Source organism: Mesoplodon bidens (genome assembly GCF_964165515.1).
Source record: "Mesoplodon bidens genome assembly, chromosome: 14".
Taxonomy (NCBI): Eukaryota; Metazoa; Chordata; class Mammalia; order Artiodactyla; family Ziphiidae; genus Mesoplodon; species Mesoplodon bidens.
In genome coordinates this window covers 12,457,288-12,484,970 of record NC_138170.1, presented here as the reverse complement: position 1 = coordinate 12,484,970, position 27,683 = coordinate 12,457,288, and the positions used below count along the sequence as shown (strand labels likewise).

General features: G+C 37.8%; 1 protein-coding gene across 1 annotated transcript in view; it reads left to right on the top strand.

Moving 5' to 3' along the window:
• Positions 1-1,301: 1,301 nt before the first annotated feature.
• ZC3H6 (zinc finger CCCH-type containing 6) overlaps positions 1,302-27,683 on the top strand; it is a 55,225-nt gene continuing 28,843 nt past the window's right edge. The window contains exons 1-2 of the mRNA XM_081253764.1: positions 1,302-1,736; positions 20,688-20,868. Coding sequence (XP_081109890.1) covers positions 1,705-1,736; positions 20,688-20,868 — 213 coding nt within the window. The 5' untranslated portion in view covers positions 1,302-1,704. The remainder of the gene's footprint in view (positions 1,737-20,687; positions 20,869-27,683) is intronic.

The window sequence follows — 27,683 nt, the reverse complement described above, 5'->3', positions numbered from 1 at the left end:
ATCCTGATGCCCCCACCTGTAGGGGAGAGGAAAAACTGAAGTGCAAAGAAGGAACAGCAACTGTTTACCTCAAACGTCCTCGGAAAACTGCAAAGAAATGTCTCTCCTAATTAGCTACAGTAAGATCTAAGTAACATAGCTACAATAGAGACAAAGTAGAGATTCTAATGCAACTCCAAACGCTCATATAGCTGCTTTTGAAAGTTTCCTAGAAATGTATTATGTCCAAACGTGGCAAGTGCCTCCAGAATTATCCATCAGTGTACATCTCCTGTCAACGGCTGCATTCAACTTAGAAAAAAAGAAAAAAGCGCGATTTTTTTTCAATACACATATCCACATTTTTTAATTGAAAATTTAATCTAATTGCAATTGCTTCTAAATGCACTGCTCTTATGCATCAGCAAAACACATTTACTCAAAGGAAGTCAGATATTTGAGAGGATTAATCAATCCATCATGTTAATAAAAAACAAGGACCTTCCTTCAAAACTAAGTAGCCACTAAACAGGCCTAAATGTTGTCATTAAAAATTCTTTTTCTGAAGATCACGTCCGTAAGTGTAAAGAAATGTAATAGCTAGTTGTTTTTATTTATAAAATATTCGTATGTATTTTGCATATAAAATATCAACGTTTTTATGAAATAATTCAAAACCTATATGATTCTTTTAACGATTTTTCTGTCATTATTAACTAATAACCGGGTAGGTAAATTTAATATTAAATATCAGAAAAAGTTACATGCCAAGTTTTCCTCACAACGTGATTCTGAGTATTAAACATTACAAAAAGAGACATTCGCTACAACCTCGAACGAGAAAGTACATTTCCCCAATATTTAAGCAACCAAGGTTTTTTGTTTTTTGTCTTTTAATGACGACTCAAGAAACGGAATAAATGACGACTCAGCAGCCGCGAGTTATTATTACCCCACCCGGGCTCACAACCGCTCATGGCTTTAAGGGCCCATTTGTTAGGACACGTCTGAAACTCCCCATCACTGGGAGGCGGCGTCTCGCAGGGAAAGCCTCGGACCGGCGCGGACCGGCCCTGGAGGCGCGGAAGGACTGCAGGTCCCGCGGGACGCCACCCCTCCCTGAACTACAAGCACCGCCCGGCACCGCCATCAGAGACTGCCTCCTCCGCCGCTTCGCAGGGGAAGCGTGAGAGCTCGCCCCCGGAGGTGATTGACGGGGCGTCTCCTCCAATGGGCGGCGCGCTCGGCCCCGGCGGGCTGGGCAAGGGCCGCGGCACGCGGAGGAATCTCTCCTGCCCTTTAGTCCCGGGCTAGGTGTTGCGGCAGGCGCCATTTTACCGAGTCGCCTGTCGCGGGTGCCGCCATGTTGGTGAGGAGAAATCACCGTTACGGCCACTGTCCAAATCCCCGCGTCGCTGCGCGCCGCCCGCCCGCTCCCAAGCCTCAGCCACCGGCGGCGAATAGAGACTAAAGCGGCAGCGCCGGCAGCGCGGGGCCGTGGCCCAGTGTTTGCAGTTAGAGCCCCACCTCTCTGGCGTGGTTGTTAATAGACTGGAAAGTCTGTGTCTGTGTCGCTCACTAGTAACCGTGAGTTTTTACCACTTCGTCACCTCCCGGCGGCGGCCGGGAGCAGGTACCCGCAGGCGGCGCAGGGATCCTCCCCGCGCCCCGCCGCCGCCGGCCTCGCAGACCTGCCCTCCAGCCCCGCCCCGTTCTTGACCAAACATGACAGACTCTGAACATGCAGGGCACGACAGGTCGGGAACCCTTCTTGTCTGTCTTTCTGTCGGCTGAGAGGAGGGGTCTGGGGCGGCGGGAGCGGGCCGGGGCCGCGCGCCTCCTGCATGACTTAGATGTCTCTGTGTGGCTCCATCCGTCCCATGACGTGCGCCCGGATGGAGAGCCCGGGCCCGTGGCCGCGGGGAGGCCGGCCCGGCCGCGCCCGCCTCCCCGCGCGGGGTCCTTCCCGGCCGGCCCCGCCCCCGGCCGCACGTGCGAGCCCCCCGCCCCCGGGCGGGCTCGGCGGCGCCGGGCGGCTCCCGCGCGCCGGCTCGGGGCTGCGGTCCAGTCCGCGCTCGGAGGAAGCGGTTCCCGGTGCGGGCCCCGGCGTCCCAGTCCGACGAGGACCCGCCAAGAATTGTCAATAACTGGTGATTTATTTGACTACTACCCTAGTACACTCCTAAAAATAAACGTGTGGTTTTTTGGTGTTTTTCTAGGAAAATTTTAAGCAGCTCCTAAAGGCCGTGTATCTCTGTACAGGCTTACCCCTCGCAGTTCGAAATGGCAAGTTTCAAATGTTAACACAAAATAGTTAGACTTTGCAAACCTGAGTGTAGCACAGATCTCTCCTAAAGTAAAAACTCCACGGATCGTCCAGTCTAGCCCGATTTTCTAAATACTGTGATGTATCATTTGAACATTTAACTGAGATTCTGATTTTTTATCTTTACTATGGCTTAAGAGGCCTATTCTTCGTTTAACGGTTTGCGGGTATTTACTATTTTAAATAGCGCAAGTAGCATCCTTAAGTTTCGGTTAGGTTTTGAATTCATATTGATATCCATCTTAATCGTTAAAAAAGAAAGGGTGGGCTTTCATTCATTAAAATTGCTGGAGCAAAATCCATTGCATCTGATTCTTATTTAGAATATTTAAAAGATCCAGAACCCGGCAGTTACTCCCTTGTGAATAGCATTAATCAAAAGTATACGTTGTACTCTAGGCTGTATACAAATTGCTGAAGTTTTGCCTGTGGAGTAATGTGACCTGTTTTGGTAAAGTATACCAAACACTTTTTTTTTTTTTAATCCAAAAGTAGAAATCACAAACATTACTGAAATTTGAAATATCGAAATATCTGGCAACTTTGAGAGGGATAAAAATGTTATTTTAACAATCTTGGTACAGTAATAATAAATGTAGACAGCCAGAAGGAAGTTAATTAAACGTGCCGTAATTTTTAGAAAGTCAAAAATGCTCTTAAAAAAATTATGGGTATGTAAGCTTGCACTTGACACATTTTTCATGATTATTTTACATTATCCTGTTATTAAAATGAGGAAATTCTTGGAATGGGTTAACTAATAACCTGCGGAGTTTGCCACTCTGACTGTCTGTGGATAAACCAATGATGGGGTTTTGCAAATACAGCCTAAAATTCTTTCTTTTGTGTGAAAGAAGGAAATCTGTTCTCCTCTGTTAGTTCACAGAGCAACTTCAATATGTAGAATTATGTATTCTACATAAGGAAGCAACCATGTTGCCCAATTCAGATATCGAATTAATTTTCTAGTAAGGAACTGTGATGCCAAACTTTAAAAAGAATTTGAAATTTTAAAATACTGAATTAGAAATTTAAAATAAAATTTTAAATAATTCTTTGTAAGATATATAACCAGCTTGGTGGTAGGAAGTAGGGATTAAGCAGTAGTGTATTTAGTCTTTTCTTTGTTTTATATTAGGATTAAGAAAAATATTTTCTAGTGATTTCTGAAGCAAAAAGATTAGCTCTGTTTTAATTTATCCATTTGGTAAGTGGCCGTACTATTCTGAGGCAAGAAGTTTTATCTTTTTCACACCTTTTTTAGTCAACCTACATGAAAAACAAAACAACTATATCTAAAAACAAAGTGAACTAGGATTCAGGAGAAGTGGTTCTAGCTCCAACTTTGCTACCACTTAGCTTTGTGAACTTGAGCAGGCTTAGTTTCTTAATTGTTAAGAGGGTTGTGTAAGAATTTTTCGAGTTCTACAGAATCATTGGTTCTCAACCTTCTCTGGGGAGCTTTTTAAAAAATGTTGAAATTGTTTCCATTGGTCTGAGCTTTAAGATTTTTTTAAGCTCCTCAGTTAATTCTAACATGTATCAAATTGAGAACCACTGTACTAAATAAATATTAGCTAATCATCAGAATCACTTTGAGGAATAAAGATTTTTGTCCTGTCCAGAGCAACTGAATCAAAATCTCTAGGGGGGAAAAAAAAATCTCTAGGGGAGGATTGTGGTAATCTGTATTTTTAATGGGCTCCCTGGGTAATTCTTAAGAAATTTGGGAAAAAATGGACTAATCTGTGGAATCCCCAAATATTCTGTGCTTTCATATTATAGTTATTTTATACTGTAATAAAACTTTCCGTGAATTAGATGGAGAAGATATATGAATTCTGGTATTTGGAGCTTGGCATTGTCTAAAGGATATTCTTTTTTTGTCATTTTTGAAAACATATTGGAAAAAAGATACAGGAAAAAAGTTAAATCTATGATTTTTATTTACAACTGCTATGATTATACAAATTAAAATATTACTGTGATGGTTTACATGAGAATGAGATTCTACATGTAAATGGAAATTCACAGAATGCACAATTTTTTCTTTTAAAAAATTTTCTTGTACATGTTTTATATGGTGAACATTTTTTTTTTTTTTTTTTGGCTGTACGCGGGCCTCTCACTGCTGTGGCCTCTCCCGTTGCGGAGCACAGGCTCCGGACACACAGGCTCCGCGGCCATGGCTCGCGGGCCCAGCCGCTCCGCGGCATGCGGGATCTTCCGGGACCGGGGCACGAACCCGTGTCCCCTGCATCGGCAGGCGGACTCTCAACCACTGCGCCACCAGGGAAGCCCTATGGTGAACATTTTGCATAGGATGTGTTTGCCAAATGAGTTAACTTTAAAAAAAAAACACCCATTTGTACTTTCCTTTAAATATTTTTGTAGACTGTTAGAAGAGGACTTCTGCATAGATCTTTAGAATTAATAGAGGTGGAGGAGTTGGAGCAAGTCAAAGAGAGATTAAAGTTCTTGTCTCTCTTTGCATTCAGTTCTTCCCTTTCAGCCAGTTCTCTTAGGCACAGCTCCAGCCACCTAGCTTTATATTTCAGCTGGATGTTGACCTAATTAAAACAACTCACAGATAACTCTTAAAGGCTAAATACTATGAGGCCCTGCTCTGGACACATTTACAGTTGAGAAGGAAAGATAAATATGTGTCCAAGTAATTGTTACATATTTTTTGAAATATGCTAAAGGTAAAAAGTTTTAAGGGCCTACACTGGGGAAAAGGATAATTTTAACATGATCAGTATGAGAGCTTGTGATTCTCAGAGTCTAACTGATAGGAGGTATGGGTAATACTTTCCTTTGGGAGGAAGTTATTCTTTGCCCATGATGAACAACCTTCCCACCTTCTTTCCCTCCTCTCCCCGCTTTCCTTCCTCATGTAAACTGAGATCACCAAAACTCCAGCTAGTCAGAATTGTAGTAGTTTATATTTCCCCTTCCCTTCTCTCCCCCACATAGCAATTGAAACCTTACACCGGAGAGTATGAAGAGGTGAGGGTGAAGAAGATGATTACACTTTCCATCTGTAACGGGGCTTTCCTTTGATTCGCACATTAATCCCATGAGGTAATATAGTATTGCAATGTTCAGTAATTTCTCTGAGATCCCACAGATAGAGCCTAGGTAAGAATCCAGAATGCAAACTCCTACCTGCAGTGTTATTTTTAACCCTTCATTAAGTTTGCATGGGGAAGTAATCCAGTAAGTTCTAGCCTTTACTTCTTGAATTGTTTGGGATTGAAATGTGGTATATTTAAGAGAGCTCTGTTTTCTGAATGAAACCTTGGTTCTGATCCTAGTTTTTCCTCTAGCTTGGTTAATGCTCTCTTCTTTTTCATGATTATTTTTCTTATTTGTGAAATAAGGTAGTTGAACTAGATTACTTCCAATCTCCCTTCCTACCTTAAGAAGTCAATAATTTTCATTTAAACAGTTGCAGATGCCTTTTCTTACATCAGAGTTCACTTTGATGTCCTACACAACGTCTGCTTTTACAAACAACCAGTCAAATCATTATGCTGTACACCTTAAACTTACACAGTGCTGTATGTCAATTATATCTCAATGAAACTGGAAGAATAAATTAACTAATTGCCTAGTGAGGGAAGGCATTGACTCCAGTAAACAAGAGATTGGTAAATTTCCCAAATTCACAGAGTAAATCAGTGGGAACTCAAATAATCTGACTCCAGAGCCCACACTTTTATGGTAGAATAGACATCTTCATCACATGAGAATGTATATCAGAATGCCAATTTAGTCATGTAAAACGAGGAGTTTTTAAGGTGTCCTAAGTTAATTATCATTAAAATTATAACGTAAAACCACATAAAAATAATCTGTTTATAGAAGTGGTACAAAAATAACCTAGATTTAGAACTCATGATACTCAATATTATACATATGTTGCTGTTTATCATTAACGTACTTGAATTCATTTGGTCCATATAGAAAGAACAGATATTAATGTCTTCATATTATAGTTTCGGAAACAGATTTAGAGGGTAAGTAACTTGACCAAGGTGGCTAAGCAGCTGAGAAGCACAATCTGTGTCTTATGGCATTCGGTTTCAGTACTCTCTGTTGCCTCTATTTTGTCATAAAGATAGGAAATCTGATACCAGATGCTGGGTTGGATTTGGGACACAAAAATTTTTCTTTTTTTTTTGAGGTATTGATCACAGGCAATTTCATCCTAGTTCACTATAAATTCATCTTATATGACAAAGGGTTTTTCTAAATCTTAAAACATTAAAAGTTGAATTTATAAAAGATATTACTTTTTTCACATTATTTTAAAAGGGATTAGGAAATCAATGAAATTAACTAACTTAAATCTACAAATTTTTAACTATAGAAAACATAAGTTTCAAACTATTAAGGGAATTCATTGAAAATTCGTAAGAGGTCAGAAGAACCGATACCTCTTTGCTTGGATTTTCCTTGAATATTTGCAGCTGACAATAAAATGTTAGATCACTGGTACTTGTGTGTGGGGTTAAGTTCTTTATAACCTCTACTCTTTGGCCTATAAAGGAGGTTGTGGGTTGATTTCTACACTCTTAGAGTACATAGGAGTCTGTTTTAAAATTATGTTTTGTGCAAGCAAATAAAAATGAAATAGAATAACGCATCTAAGTTAGAAATACCTACATATTTGACTTTATATATATTACATATATATATATATACTTTTTTTTTTCCGAATGCCAAATGTCCAAGTGTGAAAAGCAGTATTTGACTAAAGCTAGGGCTGAGGCCATAGATTAAACTTTTGAAATATGTGAATAAATCTGAAATATTGTCCCTCAAATTATTACAATTTATTATTAGAAATTTTAGTGATCTGATTTTTAAAATAGGACATTACAGTACAGTAACAATAATTTTCAGCACTGCCTCTTGTTAGGTGCTCCTGTGATTACTGTAATGCACATGACCGTGAATGGAGGGTCATTTTCAACTGAGATTAGTGGAATTCAAGATAGTTGACGGAATTTTTTTCCTCTAACATTTTTTTATATATTTTTTAACTCTGGGGCAAACATGATTGATTATGTTGCACATAACTGGAGTTTTTTCTCATGAAATTTTGAGGTAGCAAAGTTAACATTTTGTTTTTCATTTATCCACCAAAGATATGAATTCCCAAATGGGATTTTTTTTTCTTGAAAGATTTATGGAATTAAATAATTAAAAACTAAACATAGTCTTTAGAAGTTATTTTGTTGAATGATGTGAATATTAGTATGCCAAATAATTGAACAAAGTTAGAATTATGACATATAATTTCTATTATTATACTTTGCATTTTTTATTTAAATTTTTATAATTATTTGTCAGTTCAAAAAGGATATAATATTCTTTCTAAAGTCATCAAGTAACTCTTGCAATATTATTTCTCTATTTTTCTGTTTGACTATTTGAAAATTAATTTCTTTTGTATGTAAAATAGCTTTCATAATCATCAGTTGTGACATTTTTCTCTTGCATTAATAATGTACATTTATACTTCATCTAATTCATAACATGTCAATATATAAAACACACAAGGAGATTCTAGTTCTAAACTGTACCTAAAATACCTTCTTAACTTGGAAATTGAATATTCAGATACAGTAAATTCACTTGATATGGCCTTTTAATATATGACCTTGTTACACTAAACTAATGACCACACAATCCCTGATCATGTCACATTCAGGGATACCAGAGCTGACTTGAAGCAGGCCAAGGCAGAACGAAGAAAGGTACTTTAGTTGGATACTTCAGGCAAAGGCTATTTTGGATTTAAAAAATATATATACTCCCACCACACTCCCCAAATCCTGGAGCCCCAGTTCCTCATATTATAGTTAATCTGGTTATCAGTTAATTTGGGATATTGGACACTTATATACCAAGTATCCTTTTTGGATATTATTGGGTCACAGGCAGTTTTACCCAGCTCATTATAGATTCATTCAACAAGACTTCTTCAACTTTTGTTTTGATATCATGATGCCTAGAAGATTGTTTTCTGGCTTTCAAATTCTAAGGGTATTTTATTTGCTGAGGTTCATTTCTGTTGGATTTCTAGCTTCTCTGGTCAACATCAGAGGACCTAAATCAAAAGGATAAATTGAAAGGGAATGAAAGCAAATGAATTTTAGCTTAGTGAGATAGCAAAGATAGTGAATGAAATATAAAAAAGAATTTTAGGGAGAGGCCTAGTGGTGAGGATTCTGGGCTTTCACTGCCGTGGTCTGGGTTCAGTCCCTTGTCGGGGAACCAAGATTGTGCAAGCCACATGGCGGGGCCAAAAAAAGGAATTTTTTAAATGTAGTCTCAAAAAGAACTATGGCAAGCTAATTCAGTTTTAATTATGTTATAGTCTCTGCTCATGGCATGAAGGAAGTTTGAGGAATGGTATGGTTTTCCTTCATGATGTTAAACATACAAGTTTAAGGATGTGTTTAAAAAATTTAATTTCATAAATTAATATACAGCAGTACCTATTCTAGCTGGCATTGGATGGGGACAGGGAATTAAGCATTAACAAAGATTTTATCAGAAACTAAATTTGTGAATTTTTTTGAAGGAACTCAAAAAAAATACATGGCATGCCTTCCTGTCTTACTAAATAGACAGTTACTGACTTAGCTGTTTCTTAGTTACTTAGGATCATCGTGAATATGTATTGTCATCATAATCCCTCTGAATACTAGGTATTATACTCCATCTTGTGTCTTGCTGCATTCAGGAGACTTTGGAAATATGGAAGCTTTCACACAGACTGTCGCTGCTAGGTGTTGCTTAATGATAGGATAGGTAGAAATACCCTCAGGAACAGACTCCAAACTTAGTCTACCCCAGATTCCTTTCTGCTTCTACTTGTTTCAGATAGTTTTTCATTGTTATTCTCTGAAGGAAAACAAGAAAAATTTCCCGTTAGAATCCATGCTCCTTGGATTTATAACCTTTCCCAGTTTCTGTGGAAGTCCCTGTAGTCTAGCATACCCATTTTATTCAAATGCATGTATTTCAAGTAGATCACAAGAAGAAAGGAAACTTGTTGAGGGCTGTCTACTAGGTACAGTGCTAAGTAATTACCTAACTTTATCTCACTTAGTCCTTAATTCTGTGCTGGTAAATTGATTCATTACATTTTGTAGTTGAGGAAACTGAATATTAGAGGTTGAGATCATTTGTTCAAGGTCATGTACCTAGAAGCAGAATTTGAACCCGCATCCTTCTGGCTCTAGAACCTTTTTTCTTCTGCCCTACTATGATTTTTTTTAAGTATTCAGTTTTAACATATCACAAATTTAAAGCATTAAATAGTCCTTTTAAGAAATCTGTTGTTGGTTACTTTTCTTGTTTAACACTCCTACTTTAATTTCCAGGTTCAGGTGACCTCACTTTGCCAGAGCCCTGGGTCCTCATTAAATAAGAGAGGTTTTTTGGCTCTTTGATTTTGGTTTGGGTCAAAGTCAACTACCTTATTAAGTATTACACATTCTTTTCTGGATGTTGATGCTTAGCCCCGTCTTGTTTTAATTGAATGGCAGGCCTTAGTAATAACATAGCAATTTTCGTTTCTTTCAACATTCCTCTATTTTCTTCCCCTCTCTGACTCTGATGTAGAGAATTTCATTTGGTAGGCGGTTACCTGAACTGCACCCCTTTTTATCAGCTTGCTTGGAACCCTGAAATGAAATAGGGAGACCCATTTTCCGGCTCTTATGATTTGATCAAGTCTTTTTACCTCTTTTTTTAATCTGTTCAATAAAAAAGTTTTCCTTTGAGCACTTAAAAACATACTATTCATTAAAAAGAAAACCCTATAGCATCAGTCCAACTGGTCTACCCTGGTGGCTCTGTTTCCTGACAAATATTAAAATAACTCCTGTGGAATTGAAGTAACTCACATTTACTCTTTTTTTTAAATTAATTTTTATTGGAGTATAGCACATTTACTTTACATGTCAGAAATGCAACTTCCAGACTGCAACAGTTTCTCTGTATCATCTCTTAAAATACCACCCAAATCATGTGTTGATGAAGTTTCTTTTTCCCCAAATTTTATTACTTTAAACATACAAAAATGTTGAAAAAATTTTTACAGTAAACACCCTCATGTGCTATCCACCATTTGGCACGATTCTTAATCTCTATATCAGCTACTATTAAGGGGTTTAACTATTTGCACTTTCTTCCTAAGACCAAACACATGTTGTGACTATTATAGCAACAGGGTTAAGAAAGATGGGCCTGGGAATCAAGACGGCCTAGGCTGGGTTCTAGCTCTGTCGTCTACTAGCAGAGTTAGTTAAGCTTTTTGTCTCCTTTCTTCACCAGTTTAATGGGGATAATAATAGTTACAGTTGACCCTTGAACAACACTGGTTTGAACTGCCTGGGTCCACTTGCACTTGGATTTTTTCTTCCAATAGGGAAGACTGTGTACTACAGGAACCTGGGTTGGTTGAATCTGCAGATACGGAACCATGATTTTGAGGAACTCTGATATAGAGGGCCGACTATAAATTACATGTGGAGGGTCGGCACCTCTAACCCACGTGTTGTTCAAGGGTCAACTGTATTTCATAGAGTTAACATGAGGGTTAAATGAACTGACCCAACATGCCTGGCAGCCTAGTAAGTGCTCAGTAATTGTTAGCAATCGTATTATATGATGATATAAAAATAATTTTATTTTTTCACTACAAATTTGGATTGAGATGTTATTTTACTTCAGAATTAATATTAGTTTATCATGAACACATTAGGTGGAATTGAAGATAGACAAATAGTGAAATAATTAGATGACAAAAAGTATAGACAAAAAATTGCTGAGGAATGTTTTTAAATTATTTGTCGAAGTCATATATACATAATCCTCTGATGGCCCCAAGCTTTTGAAAGGTTCTGTTCCAGGCAATATTTTGGCCTTTATGGGGAAACAAAGTTAACTTACTACAGCTAAAATGGAATCATTTACACTTTTTGTTTGTTCCTATCTAGATTTGAATGCTTGCAGGACTAAGACAACCTGGTACTGTAGTGAATGGGGACTTGTAATGCTTCTTTAAAAGATAACTTTTAGTTTTATTTGTATTCTCTATTGTTTTTCTCTATTTTGTTGATTTATGTCCTCTTATGTATTATTTTCACTCTTCTTTTCAGTTTACCCATTTCCAAGTGCTTTAGTTGAATGTATAGATCATTTGTTTTTAATCTTTGTTATTCCCTGAAAATGTGTTTAAATAAAAGCATAAATCTCCCTCTAAGGACTCCTTTTCTTTGTTCAAAAGGTTTTTAATTTAATAACTTCATGGTGTACTCTGCACCAAATTTATACTGGGAAGTTCACCAGGAAGTTACATTGCTTGAATTTAGATGTTTCTTTATTATGCTACTGATACATTCATTACTGCATCAGGTAATTATAATGCCTTCTTTGAATAATTTGAGGCTTAAATGATTGGGATTACGTGCTGCTATGATAGAGAAGATTAACATATTATTCATTCATATCCTTACTATTTTTAAGGGAAATCTTGACCCTATCCAAAGGAATGGTCTCAGCAATAATGAGGTGACATTTTAAAGGTATTAATCATGGGAATGTTTGTAATATTCACAGAGTATTGCCTGAAGGATAATAGTCTATTCATTTCTTGATATTAGTAGCTTTCAGCTAATTTTTTTTCTTTTTTCTTTTTTTTTTGCCTTAACACTGTTGGAGAAAAAACATTCCTATCAGTAACAGAGTGACTGTATTCGAGTGGAGTGCGTCTAGTATCAGCATTTCCATATCTGTTCCATTCTTCTTTTGGATGGTTGCAGTGGCATCCTACTTTTCCTGTATCTGTTTTGTCTCTCCTCTAGATCTGTGTTTCACTCTCAGTTAAATTTGTATTTCAAAGTGGAGATCTAATTACAATGCCTCCTTTCCTGGAAACACGTCCAGTGTTTTTTCATTTCTCTAGGATAAACTCCAAACATGCCCAAAGCCCTGCATGACCTGGTGCTACCCGTCACTCCAGTATAATTATGAACCAGCTTCTCCCCTTTCCTCTGTGGTCCAGTGACACTGGCCCTGCCTCCGTTCCTGTCTCACTTCTCATACAAAGAAATTTTGCTCATCCTATTTTCTCTGTCTGCCAGAGGCCCTTCCCTACCCCTGTTCTCCTAGGCTAACTCATCATCTCAGTTCATTCATGACTTCCTCAGGGAAAGCCTTCCAGACTTCCCTGACAGATGATTTTTCCCTATTGTATACACTCGTAGCACTTTTACCTCCTTCATATATGGTTGTTATTTTATATTTATTTGTGTGATTCTTTGATGTCTGTCTCCGCCATCACTAGATTGAAAACTTCATGAGAGAAGAAAGCCGTGTCTTTTTTGTTTACCATCGTATCCCCAGTTAGACAGTAGTGAATAAATATGTTAAATGAATGAATGGCACTTTTTTTTTTTTTTTGCTGGGAGGACAGAAGATTCTTATAAACATATAGTTTTTGAGAAATGCTGCTCTAGATGTTGTGGTTTTCATCCCTGGATTAAATCAGAACACCAGACAGTTGTGTACTTGGACAATATTACTTTGTTTCCTCATATAATTGCTTCTTCTCAATTGAACTTTGGCATCATGCCCTTGGTTCAAATTGGGGTATGCTGTAAGTGATAAACTGTTGTATGAACACTATTGAAGATAGTGTCCATTGTATCGAGTACTGCCCATTGTATCTGATAATATTTATAAGGACTCAGAGGAGAAATTTCTCTCCCTTCTCACTCCTAGAAACAAAATTGTGCTTCTCTTGAGCAACTGATCTGTTCTTGTCCTAAAAGCACTGTTGTCTTATACCTTATCTTGTTTCCTAAAGCTCAGGGTCAGATTTGCAGCTTACATCTAGAAACTAGTCAGGGATTTCTGGCATGCTGCTATGTAACCTAATGTTATTCTTAGCATTGTTTTAATCTTTATAATTTTAACTGTGATTTATTTACATATTTTATAGTTTGTTCAATAAAAGTCTCTATAAATAGCTTCCAAGGAATAATAGAACTCTATCAGAACCTTAAAAAAAAGGCAAAATTAATCTGTTCATCTGCTTGCTGGCTAAGAAACAATTTCAGTGGGTCTCTCCATGCTGAAAGTGGAAGGAATAAAGAGGAATATAAAATGTTTATTACATATTGGGAGGAATTCGAGGTATTAAGTTCTGATTGGTTCATTTGGGAAATAGAAATTCTTCCTTTTGATTTTTTTCTGCTTCTGTCACAAAAGCACAGGCATTGCTTTATGACGATGTCTGAGGAGGGATATGAAAGTGTCTGTTAGGCTCAAGGACACACAGCACTTTTTTTGTATGCGCATGTTGGGAACTTGGCAGAACTTTAACAGTATCCCCATGTCCTACTCACATAAACAGCAAGTTAACATGTACACTACGATCTTGTAGGAACTCTGATTAAAGGCCTTGGCTTAACTGAGTCCCTTTGTTTTCCTTCTGTTATAAAAATAAATTTTTGTACCATCTCATGAAATAACAGCTGTGCAGTAGCGTATCTGACTCTGGAGACCAGGTGTTGAAAGAAAAGTAAGAGTAGCCATGACTGTTAAAAGGGGAAACTGGAAGGCACTTGAGAATGATGACCAAAGATTCCTCACTTGACCAGGAGGTCAGATGTTAAGGCTCCTGCTGAGTCCACATTTGATAGCCAAGTTGTCTTTTAGTTTGAGTATAGGTTGGTCAACTTTCCTTATGGAATTATTCCATAAGAAGCAGGAAGTATCAGCCATATTGTATATTTTTTCTTGGCTTGCCAGGAAGAAGTCCAGGGCTATGCTGTTATCTACAACCACTTGGATCAATGACTTTAGTTTGTTGTACTTTTAGGGCTTTACAGTATTATTTATTCTTTCAGTCAATGTTAATAACACATTTTTGGTATATTTTTCAAGTTATATGACCCCCTTAGTTGAATATAGAGCCCTAAGGATTCTAGCTTTAAGGGAGTAACAGGTTTTTTTTTTTTCTCTAGGGAGATCAGTGTCCCTTCTGACACTCCCAGAGAAGCATGGTCTCCCGAAGGAGATAGGAAGGAAATATCTGAAAATGTCTAATTATTACATTGTTATATATACTTTTTATTTATATATGCAAGTTAGGTTTTGATGAAGTAAATATGAGAAAGCATGTTGTTGATTCAGGAAATAAAGATTAGAAGGGTCACACATAGTTTTAAAAACAAAAGAGCAATTACTTGTAACAAAAGTAACAAAGGAATTCTCAGTTATCTCTGGGGTACAGATAACATACATAGAATTAAACAAAATTTGAAGAGGTGGTCATAAGACTATGAAGGCTATTAGGCTAGTTAAAATATATAATTTTGCCCATATATTTATACAAAATCCCATTCCTGAAGGAATCTGTATTTGGGTTGAGACTTTGACTAAGTTCTAAGACTGGCTTGGGGAGTAAAACAAACCAAGTGAAAATTGCCATGGCTGTAGATAGTCATTTTAAAGGGATAAGCTGAGTTTCTGCAAACCAGTACATTCCGGAGGGTGTAAGAGTGTATTGGGTCAAGGATAAGGATAAAAGTGACTTGAAGGCTGGTAGGTATCCAGATTTTACCACTGGCAATTTGTAAAGACAAACTTTCTCTGAAACAAATGGTGATAAACCATCTAGGATGTAAATGTTCAAGGTCCAGTTTGGGATAAACATAAAAGCACAAAAACTCAAGTTAGGTAGCTCTTTCATGACCCCAATATGGCCAGCCAGTGTTTTCCTTGAGGGGAAATACCTAGATTTGGAGGTATAAGGTAGGGAGTTAGGTTCAGGCTTAATCAAGAGGATCATACATAAACTATACAGATTGAGGGAAACAATCAGAGTAGGCATGGGCAAATCCTAGACCCAAGCAAGTTTTTTGTGACACCTGCTTACAGGTTCAGCGAGTAAGATTCAGAGAGTTTATTTCATACATAGACGACAAATTCAGTATCAGCATAGGGTCAGCTTCTTGTGTCCCTTGTCCTACAGGATAACACTGAAATCAAAGAGGCCAGAGGATTGTAGGTTATGTGAGTGGTAGGGCACTCTTGTTGCTGAGGAACAGTTTCCATGCTGCAGCTACGCAGTTTTCTCAGCCTGCAGCTGTACACTTAGGAGTGGACAAGGTGGAAAATCTAAGTCCTCAACGGAAGCAGGGAAGGTGGGTGAGAAATTGCCTTATAGCAGCCTCCCACGAAGTAAGGAGGTGGGTGAGAAATAGCCTTGCAGAAGCACCTATCTTTCCATACTTTGGGGGGACCACAGGGCATCTGCTAAGGTTGAGGTCAGCCTGTGGTTGAGCCTTGCCTGTGTGGCCTATGTGGAGACATGTAGGGTTGCCAGGGCACTGGTACAGAGCAGTTCCCCTACATTATCATCCATGGTAAGGGAGAAATGACAGGATGAATTAGAACAAAGCATGAAAAGTGCTACAAGCAATCATTTTCAAGCATCTAGAAAATTGGTGTTCTCTTGGTTTTAGGATAATCAGTCTACTTCTATAAACTTGCCTACTCTGAAAAATGTCTTTTTTGTAGTGATCATGATCAGCTTATCCCAGGAAGCTTGTGTTCATGAGTAATATCTTTGTAATATCATCCATCAGGAGCACTTGTATAGTCTTTTATTTTATTTTATTTTATTTTGCGGTACTCGGGCCTCACACTGTTGTGGCCTCTCCCGTTGCGGAGCACACGCTCCGGATGTGCAGGCTCAGCAGCCATGGCTCACGGGCGCAGCCACTCCGCGGCATGTGGGATCTTCCCGGACCGGGGCACAAACCCGCGTCCCCTGCATCGGCAGGCGGACTCTCAACCACTGCGCCACCAGGGAAGCCCTATAGTCTTTTACTGAGGCTTTTGTGTTACTTCCAGAAAACTCAGTTTCTGATCTATAGCTTGTAACAGGAGCCTTTAGGCAAGCATAAAGAAAAAGCAGACACTACCTGTGGAGGTAAGACTGAATGGTTCAGGTTAATTTATTTTAATAGCCAACAATATCAAAATGGAGAAAAGTAGAATTCTCTATTGAGGCATATCAATTTCTAAGGATTTAGTGACTAATTACCTCAGAATAAAAACAGTGAGGGCATTGACCAGTTTTGGAGTCTTTAATTTATACTACAGTGTATTATGATTTTCTCTAGTTGTCTCCAGTCTAGATATTTAAATCTAGAGATAAAATCTTTTAAATTTTTATTTTATTATTTTTTAAAATGACAGCTTTATTGAGATAGAATTCACCTTTTAAAGTATACATTTCACTGATTTTTAGGATGTTCCAGAGTTATGCAACTGCTACCACTATCTAATTTTAGAACACTTTCATCACTCCTAAAAAAAACTCTGTACCTATTGACAGTCATCCCCCATTCTTCCCTCTAGTCTAACTGTCTTTATGGATATGCCTGAGAGAAATTCTTTTAAAAATAATTTTGTTTATTAACTGGACGGTTATGTACATGCCTGTGACATGAATATGATTCTTTCTAAAAAGGACATAATCATTCTATTTTTTAAAATATTTATTTATTTATTTTTGGCTGTGTTGGGTCTTCATTTCTGTGCGAGGGCTTTCTCTAGTTGGGGCAAGCGGGGGCTGCTATTCATCGCGGTGCGCGGGCCTCTCACTATCGCGGCCTCTCTTGTTGCGGAGCACAGGCTCCAGACGCGCAGGCTCAGTAGTTGTGGCTCACGGGCCTAGTTGCTCCACGGCATGTGGGATCCTCCCAGACCAGGGCTCGAACCCATGTCCCCTGCACTGGCAGGCAGGTCCTCAACCACTGCGCCACCAGGGAAGCCCCCTATTTTTACATTAATAAAAAGTCACCCATATATGGTTGACTTAGGAACTTTTATTTTTTATTTATTAAATTTTAAAAAATTATCTTGGGTTTAGTAACCACAACAGCTTTCATAATAGTGTTAATTCAAAATCTAGAGAATGCCAAGCACTCTTAATTACTTCTATTATCTCTTCTATTTTTGATTTTTCACAGAGCTGGATTAGTGTCTGATACATTGGTAGGTGCTCGATTAAGAAAGCTTTATTTTATTTTGGTGACAGAGCTAGAATTAGAATCCAGTTTTCCTCCTACTAAGTGTCCTCTTTCCATTATGCCACACATGCTTTCCATCTGTGCCCAAAGGTGGTGTTTTAAAGCATTGGAAGCAGCTCATAGAAGTGTGGATCATTGTTCTTCATTTCCTTCTACTCTCCTTTTTTTGTAACCAAACATAAATTTACAAACTTAAATGTGTTATTGTATGAATGTTGAAATGATAAAGAGGCTAAAGGAAAAGAAAGAAAAATTTTAAAACTTTCAGTGTTTTATGTTTAATAACGAATAGAAATTCCCGTATGTGACAGGTAAAGAATTTAAGTAAAGTAGAACATAATCGTGTGCAGCATTTTCAGCTTGAGTACTTTATTTAAATAGCTCTAGTCCAAAAAGCTAATTATGAATTAGTGGTTTTAAGGTATACTTTAAGGAGCTCAAGCTGGAGGAGCATGGTGGTAAAAGAAAGGATGAACACCTGTAGATTTTGTTGTTGTTTGCATTTAGATTTTACATATAGACAGTAAAATGCACAATTCTTAAATGAATTTTTAAGAATTGATGAATTTTTACACACGTGTATATGTAGTAATCACCATACCCATCTATAGAGAGTATTTTAACATACTAGGAGGCTTCTTAGTACTCCTTTTTTGTCAGCTATAGCCCTCCAAGAGGTAATCGCTGTTCTAACTCATATGACCATAGATTAGTTTTGCCTGTTCTTGAAGTGCATATAAATGGAGTCAGACAATAGTCCCTTGTGTCTGGCTTCTTTTGCTTATGTCTATAACATTCATCGTATTATGTGTAGCAGTATACAGTAGTTAATTTTTTTTGGCTTTATAGTATTCCATTATATAAATGAAACACTATTTATCCATTCATCTGTTCCTGGAGATTTGGGTTGTTTACAGTTTTTTACCATCATGACTAAAGCTGTTAAAAAAACTTTCTTATACTTGTCCTTGGGTGAATATATGCACTCATTTTTCTTGGGCCATAGGTATTACAGTGTTATGAAAGCTCAAAACTTTTTAAGTTAAAACAGCCAGTATGCTGAACCTGCCTCACATGAAATTTTCAAGTCCACCTAAATAGACATATACCTCTGATTTTATGATGGAAACTGGAGAAAAACAACATGGACTTCACAGTCAATACAGGGTGATATTATGTGCCTGTTCTATAATTGCAAGGGTTATGGATATTTTACATTCAGTCATTCAGTAAAAAGCAGGGCACCGTGCTAGGGGTTAGGAGATACATCTATGAAAGACACAGTCACATACCCCGCTTTCACCAACCAATAAGCAAGTCATTCAGACATAACGTGTAGAGTGCAGAGATAAAGAAATGAGAATTATTAGGGGAGTGCTTAGGATGGAGCAGCTCACCTAATCCTGAGTAGTCAGTGGAGGCATCTTGCAGGAAGGGACATCTAAACCGGGTCCTAAAGATTGAATTGGACTTAGCCAGGTGAAGGAGGTGAGAGGGTGGACGTTGAGAGGAGCAGGGCAATGAGAGTTTTTAAGGCAATGTTTAAGGCTTGGGGACTTGAGGAATTGAAGTTAGCTGGTTAATCAGGGACTCAATTTTAAAGGACCTTTTGGAGTCAAGGAGTGTTGACATCATCCTCAGGTCAGAAGGGAATCACTGATACTGTCTTTTTTATTATGGAAAACTTCAAACACATACTGATAGAATGGTAGAATGAATCCTCATATACACAGCCCACAGTTTCAGCAATTACCAACTCATGGCCAGTGTTGTTGAGACCACTTCCTTCATCCTCAGTGGATTGTTTGAAGCAAATTTGAGACATCACATCATTATTGAAGATTTTTAGCAGGAGAGTGCTACATGATCAGTTTTGCCTCTTAGAAATCACACATTTCTAGTAATTTAAAAGTATCTTTAAAATGCACACACCATAGTTTGTGTGCTTCTCATTTGCTTCCAGTCACAAAAGACATTTATCTTTCTGTATCACCATGTAATATTTGCAGTTGTTTGCATTTTTTCAAGCTGTATGGGAACAGGATAAAATTAAAATTATTTTATGTATTTATCTTCCCATGTAGATCAGTTGGTTAATTTGCATTTAAAATACTGTTAGTGAACATTTGGGCTTCTATAACTATAAAAATGTCATAATTAATATAAAGATTTATAGATTTTTGGTTTTACTCTGAATATTTTTTACAGATTCAAGTTGAGGAATTTATTATTCTGCTTTTGTGGTTCAGGTTTCAGTAGGTAGATTACTTATCTACCTATTGAAATTTATCTTCTTATTGAAGTTTACTCTTATGGTGAGAATTAATATATTACATTGCTTTTATTTTAAAGCTATTTATAGCTGTCTACAGGCCACTAATAAGTTAAATTCCTTCCTGTAGTTAGAATGTTTGCTTCCTAAAGTGTTTTAATTTCTTTCTTCCTCCCTTTCTCCCTCCCTCCCTCCCTCCCTCTCTCCCTCTTTTTCTTTCTTTCTTCTTTCTTTCTTTCTTTCTTTTTTTAAAGAAGATGTTGGGGGTAGGAGTTTATTAATTAATTAATTTATTTTTTCTGTGTTGGGTCTTCGTTTCTGTGTGAGGGCTTTCTCTAGTTGTGGCAAGCGGGGGCCACTCTTCATCGCGGTGTGCGGGCCTCTCACTATCGCGGCCTCTCTTGTTGCGGAGCGCAGGCTCAGTAGTTGTGGCTCACGGGCCTCGTTGCTCCACGGCATGTGGGATCCTCCCAGACCAGGGCTCGAACCCGTGTCCCCTGCATTAGCAGGCAGATTCTCAACCACTGCGCCACCAGGGAAGCCCCTTTCTTTCTTTCTTTCTTTCTTTCTTTCTTTCTTTCTTTCTTTCTTTTTTATGGTAGCTTAGTATTTAGATGGTAACTATTGCTGTATTACCTTGGGATAGTATTGCATTCATGCATTCATTCGTTTGTTGAGTGAGAGTCAGTGCTCTTAACTCTAAATCAGAGGTTGGCAAACTATGGCTGCTGAAATTGCTTCTTACATTCTTGAAGGGTGTTGTAAAAAAAGAGAGATTTTGCAACAGAAACCATATGTGACGTGCAAATTTAAAATGTTTACTATCTAGCCCTTTATAGAAAATTGGCCAACCCCTGATCTAAATGAGTATAACTTAAATTCTTGGCTCATGCTTTTTTTTTCTTTTGGAACTGTTTCTGTAAGATTCTCTTTAGAATTGACATTTGAAAATTAAAATTTTCATTGTCTTTTACAGAGAAGATGGTGAATTAGAAGATGGTGAAATAGATGATGCAGGATTTGAAGAAGCACAAGAACAGGAAGCAAAAGAGGATGAAAAGCAGAAAAATGAGAAAGCCTACAGAAAATCAAGGAAAAAACACAAGAAAGAAAAAGAGAAGAAAAAGTCCAAAAGGAGAAAACGTGAGAAACATAAGGTTAGTTAGAATCTACTTTTTATTCTTTTGGTAAATTTTTATGAAATATAAAACACTGAAAATTATAAAGTATAAATCATTGCCTATTTTCTTATAAAATATATGGATTAGATCTTTTCATGTGCTTAAGAAATTTTCTGAACATAAAGATTATATGAAATGTTTTAAAGATTTAAAAAATATTCATGAGAACCTTACTGTACAGCACAGGGAACTCTACTAGGTTCTCTGTGGTGACCTAAATGGGAAGGAAATCCAAAAAAGAGGGGACATATGTATACGTATGGCTGATTCACTTTGCTTTATAGCAGAAACTAACACAACAGTGTAAAGCAACTCTACTCCAATAAAAAAATGAAATAAAGTAACTTTTAATGCAAATCAGAATAAATCTTTTAAATTGATGGAAGATTGTATGCAAGAATACTGAAAGCTTAAGGAAAGAAAGTTTCATTCTCTACAGATGTAGATTAACAGCACTGGCATTGTCCATCCATTCATTTATTTATTCATTTGTAAGTATTATTGCGTGCTTGCTGTGGAAATCTCTGTGCTATATGCTGGGGGTTATAGTAATGAATGAAATGGTCTCTGCTGTTATAGAGGTTACACTGAAAAGGGAAGGAGAGAGGCAGTAAACAATTGAAAAACAAATGCTATCAAGAGAGCAACTGGGTGCTGGATACAGAATAATGTGGATTGCGGTTGAGAAGAAGGGAAACCTATACTGACAGAGAACTCAGAGAAAAGTTGGCAGCAGTGGTGGCGTAGTTTTTGAAACTCCCTGAATTTCCCCCATAAAAACAGAGCAATTAGAATAGCAAAACCAAAAATTCATTGGCAACATCTACCAAAAAATGAAGTAACAAGTTATCTCCACAAACCTCAAAAATAAAAAAGGATAAGGCCAAACCACAGAGAGCAACAAGACCAGAGCAGGATCAGCAATTGTGTGAAATGAAGCAGAGGAAAGGTAAAAAGAACTTCCAGAAAACAAATTACCAACAGGTATTCATCTCAATGAAGTAGTCCCCAGTGAACATGGAAAGCCTGTCGGCCAAACTGAGAAACAGCAATGGAAACTGAGATGGGGGCTTTACTAGCTCCCAATTCCCACATGAGTATAAGATGACCACGTAAAATTGGATGGTGCTAGAATGGTCTGTGCCTGATGAATACTAATCAACTAAATCTCTTCTAGGACAGAGTCCCACCCTGAGGAGAAAACTGCTAGGAGTAGAATCTAAGTTGAGAGGACAAGAATACTAGGGCCAAGGAAAGAAAATGGGGGAAGGGAGCAGGGGTGGCATATCTCAGAAGATACACAGCCATGTTTTTTAATACTTCATGTGCTAACAACAGAAGAAATAACTCTAGAGAGTGAAGCTAGGAAAGTTTTCCTGGCTCATTCCTCCTTTGACACATGAGCAACAAGATTGGACCATGATCACATTCCATATAAGTTATTCTTATTAAAAAAAAGAGGAAAATGGGGAGAATAATATTCTTCCAGAAAGGAAAGAATGCCCACAAAACATGAAAAACTTAACCTAACATTTCAAAATGATTTTTAAAAATTAAGAAAATAATACAGACTATGATCAAACAGCATCAGCAGAACTGGGGGAAAAGGGAATCCTTTGGTCATTTAGGCAAAAAGACCAAGCCACTTATTAAGAAAGGAAAATCAGATTTATAGAAAAAATTTTGATATCAACATTTTATGCCAGAAGATAATGGAGTAACATATTTGAATAAAATGCAAGCCAAGCATTTTATATCCAGCTAAATACCGAACTTCAAATATAAAGTCCTCAGAAAAACTGTATATAATAGAAGTCAGGAAATGTTATAAGACTTCTCATAGAATCTCCTAGAGCACACGTTCAGATAACCAAAATGGGTGAAAAAGTGAGAGTGATCTACATACACTACATATTAGTCTGTAAAGCTAAGACTAAATGATGGAGATGGGGGGCAGTATATTATGTATCGAAACATGACAGCTGTAAAAAGTGTCAGGGAAAGCAGAAGAATATATGGTAAGCAGGATAACCTTCATGGTAGTTTTTTAGTTATTAACTGAGAATTTTTAAATATACTTCAAATTATTATCCTGGTAATGAAAGAGAGGAAGTAGAAGAAGAGGTTACTGCCTAATTTCAATATTGGTCCTACTAGTAAACAGATAGTATGCAAAGAAGGGATAGGGACTAAGGTTATTGGAAAAAGACAACTTGAAAGAAATAACTGAAACAAAAATATAATCTTTCTAATACCAAAAGATATACCTCCCAACAATGCAAAATCCAACTCTAAGCTATGTAAAAGAGAAAGATTTAAAAAGTGGGTAGGGCTTCCCTGGTGGCGCAGTGGTTGAGAGTCCGCCTGCCAATGCAGGGGACGCGGGTTCGTGTCCCGGTCTGGGAGGATCCCACGTGCCGCGGAGCGGCTGGGCCTGTGAGCCATGGCCGCTGAGCCTGCGTGTCCAGAGCCTGTGCTCCGCAGCAGGAGAGGCCACAACAGTGAGAGGCCCGCATACCGCAAAAAAAAAAAAAAAAAAAGTGAGTAGAACTATGATAAAGCAATTATACTCCAATAAAGATGTTAAAAAATAAAAAAATGCAAAGTGGGTAAAGCTATACCAGGCAGATGCAAAGAAAGAAAAGGCAGAAATCACAGTGTTGATATATGAAAAAGTCAAATTTAGGTCAAAAAGGCATTGAAAGAAACAAAGAAGGGTATTTTATAATGTTAAGGTTATAATTCACAGTGAAGATTTATTTATTTATTGTTATTAATATTTAATATCCCCTTAAACATCACTTTTCATAAAGCAGGAACTATAGGAACTATGAGAAGAAATAGACAGGAATACAGTAATAATAGGAGATACACCAGTATACCTCTCTTAACCCAAAGAGATTAATCAAATGGATGAAAAGGTGGTAAGGATATTAAAGAAATATTATAAATATATAGTAAGCTCTGAATCCTGAGAATATATCTTCCTCTCAAGTATACTTGGAATATTCATAAAAACAGACCATGTCATAGGCAACAAAAAAACCTCCAATTAATTTGATGGAGTAGAAATAGTACAAAGAGCAATCTCAAACCACAATGCAATAAAACTAGACATTAATAACAAAGTCGAAAGACAGAAACGCCTTTGAATGCAGACGAAATCTGCCGAATTTCATGAAAATAATAATAGAATTTGACATATGGAAGATAGCTAAAAAATTATCAGAAGAAAAATTATTATAGTATTAAAATCTAGAAAACAGCAAAGTAAGGCAGAAACAAAAAGGAAGGGCTTAAGTTATAAGCAGAATTTAACAAATTAGAATGAAAAGTCAGTAGTTTTTTTTTTTTTGGCCATGCCGCACGGCACGCAGGATCTTAATTCTCCTATCAGGGGTCGAACCTGTGCCCCCTGCAGCACGGGTTGGCCAAACTAATTAAGAAAAAAAGGAAGCGCAAAAACAAAGTTAGATATTTTGAGGTTAAGAACTTTTAAAACCATCAAGTCCTGGTTCCTTTTTAACAGTTCTTCCTTTAATTCATCTATCTTCCCTCATAGATAGGTACTTTCCACATTTTGCTTGAAAATCTTAACTAGATCACCTAGTTTAATCATTAGACACATTTTCTACTTTCCATATTGCTGAATGTAACAGTGTTGCTAGATTTCTGCCACTGCATAACAAGGATCTCCCTTTTTCCAGTTTTAATAAGATCTCTCTCACTTTCCTTTAAGTCGCCCCAAAGTCTAAAATTTTGCTAACAATCATTCAGGGTGATCTAGGCTTTCACTAGCGCCCTCTTAAAATCATTCCAGTTTCTATCCACGGCCTGGTTCCAAAACCAGTTCTACCTTTTAGATATTTGTACTGGCAGCACCGCATTTCCAGATACCAAAACCTGTATTAGTTAACTATTGCTGCGCAACATACTACCCCAAACTTAGAAGCTTAAAACAACAAAAGTTTGTCTCCTCGTTTCTGTGGGTCAGGAACGTGGGCACGGCTTCACTTGGTATTCTGGCTCAGCGCTTCCTGCAAGGTTGCAGTCATCTCCTGACTAAGGCAGGATCCTCTTCCAAGTTCGGGCATGTGGCTCTTGGCAGGCCTCCGTTCCTCACCATGTGGACTCCTTTACATACCACTTCTTCGACCTCGTGCTTTGGCTGGCTTCCTCCACAGCAAGAGAGAGCACCCAGGATGAAAGCTACAGTCTTTTTTATAACCTAATCACTTCTGACAAATTCTGTTTGCTAGAAGCAAGCTTCTACGTCTAGTCCACACTCAAAGGGAGAGGAATGAATCTCCACCTCTTGAGGGTAGGAGTAATAATGAATTTGTGGACAATTATTATTAGAGAAATGCCATTTAATTGATTTTATATTTTGCATTTTCACTTAATAGTACAGATAAACATTTTGTTGTTTCTATAAAATCTTCTAAAATACCATTTTAATTGGTTGCTCCGTATTGTATTATACTTTAGTATCATTCTCTTACTATTGGACATGGAGATTTTTTGTGATAAATCTTGAAGGACAGGTAGGAATTAGCTCGTTGACCAAAGAGACACAGAGAATACAAAAGCAAAAAGTGTGAAAAGGCTGGCATGGTTTGGGGAAGTCAATGAAGTCTCTAAATTCTTTCTGTTATTGTTTGAATATTTAAAGGGGTCACTAAATGGCTATCCTGTTAATTAGTTCTTGACTATGTCTTTTGCCCTCTTTACTCACCACGTTGTGGTGTCATGTTTGTTAAGAGTTCTATAGAAAGCATAATCACTGAGACTTGAACTTTATTTATTTTTAAAACATTTATTTATTTGGCTGGGCCGGGTCTTAGTTGTGGCATGCAGGATCTTCTTTGCAGCATGCGGGATCTTTAGTTGGGGCATGCGGACTTCTTAGTTGGGGCATGCGGACTTCTTAGTTGGGGCATGTGGACTTCTTAGTTGGGGCATGCAGACTCTTAGTTGGGGCATGCAGACTTCTTAGTTGGGGCATGCGGACTTCTTAGTTGGGGCATGCGGACTCTTAGTTGCGTCATGAGGGATCTAGTTCCCCAACGAGGGATCGAACCAGGGGCCCCTGCATTGGGAGCATGGAGTCTTACCCACTGGACCACCAGGGAAGTCCCTAGACTTGAACTTTAGTACTTACCAACCAAGTGTATTGAAAGAAATAATCCACCAGTGTATGATAGGTAAAATAGCAAAGGAACACTTTCAAACACTAAACAGATACCAAACAATAACCAAAAAAAAGAAACTCAAAAATTCTGAAATTAAAAAAGTATACTATCCTTTTCACTTAAAAATTTAATAATTTTTAATTACTCTCTACTATTTCCAGCTATTTTTAATGTAGTCCAATTGCTAATTTTGGGTTAATAATTACTTCTTATTACTGTAGGTGAGCCACATACATATTTTTTTATAATAGCCTTCCTAATGACTTCTTAAAGTCTGTGTTCTAGACTCATTTTGGGGGGCTAGCCTGAAGAATCTTCTCCCTTAAACAGAATCTTCTCTTCTCTGATGGCTCTTCCTGAAGCAGTGCCTTTGTTTGAACTTCTTCTTAAGCAAACCTTACCCCTTTAGTGTTCTTCAAATGAAAGGTTTTTTTTTGAGCTAGAGCTGACTTCTGTTAGTAACAGAGCAAACTTGGCTTTTAAATGGACAATATTTATTTCAAGTCCTAACCAAAAAGATTAGGTAGTTAAGCTTGAAACATTTCATAACATAATTATTAAAAGATCTTCATATCACCTATCAAATCAACAAAAGCAGAATTAACAGCACCCCAAAACTAAACCCCAGAACATTTAAGAACAAGGTAGAGGAACACAGTTTGTCTTCTTAAACCAGCATTTAAGAATGGAGTAGAAGAAAACAGATCCTTCTACTGTAAAAGTATCAAGAGGTCAACTTAGTTCAGCACATTTTCACTGAGTTTGTTCTAGTCTTAGATGCTGGGAATGCAAGGATGATAAAATACAGAGGCAGTGTCTTTGTTGATAAGAACTTCAAAAAAATTTTTTAAAGCGGGTGTTCAGGGCTTCCCTGGTGGCACAGTGGTTGAGAGTCCGCCTGCCGATGCAGGGGACACGGGTTCGTGCCCCGGTCCGGGAGGATCCCACATGCCGCGGAGCGGCTAGGCCCGTGAGCCATGGCCGCTGAGCTTGCGCGTCCGGAGCCTGTGCTCTGCAGTGGGAGAGGCCACAGCAGTGAGAGGCCCGCGTACCGCAAAAACAAACAAACAAACAAACAAACAAAAAAAGAGGGTGCTCAACCTGGGAAGGTAATTATTTTGGCTAGATGGAGGATATTTGGTGATTTTTTTTTTGAAATTGCATTCATACTTGAAAAAGCTTATTCTTGATATTTGTCAATCACTGTCAATTACTTGTGGTTTGCATTTCGTCTTTGTTCAATTTTGTGGGTTGGATTTATGTTATATTTATAATTTGGAATGTTTTGATATCTTTTAGATTTAGGGTACTTACGCAATAGATTAAGAACTCTAAAGCTGTTTTAGGTAAAAATAAATTAATTCATACTCTATTCATGTTCTAGGACTCTTTTTGGTGATGAGGAACCAATTTTATTTCCTTTAAGATTAACTTAGGGGCTTCCCTGGTGGTGCAGTGGTTAAGAATCTGCCTGCCAATGCAGGGGACACGGGTTCGAGCCCTGGTCCAGGAAGGTCCCACATGCCCCGGAGTAACTAAGCCCGTGCGCCACAACTACTGAGCCTGTGTTCTAGAGCCCGCGAGCCACAACTTCTGAGC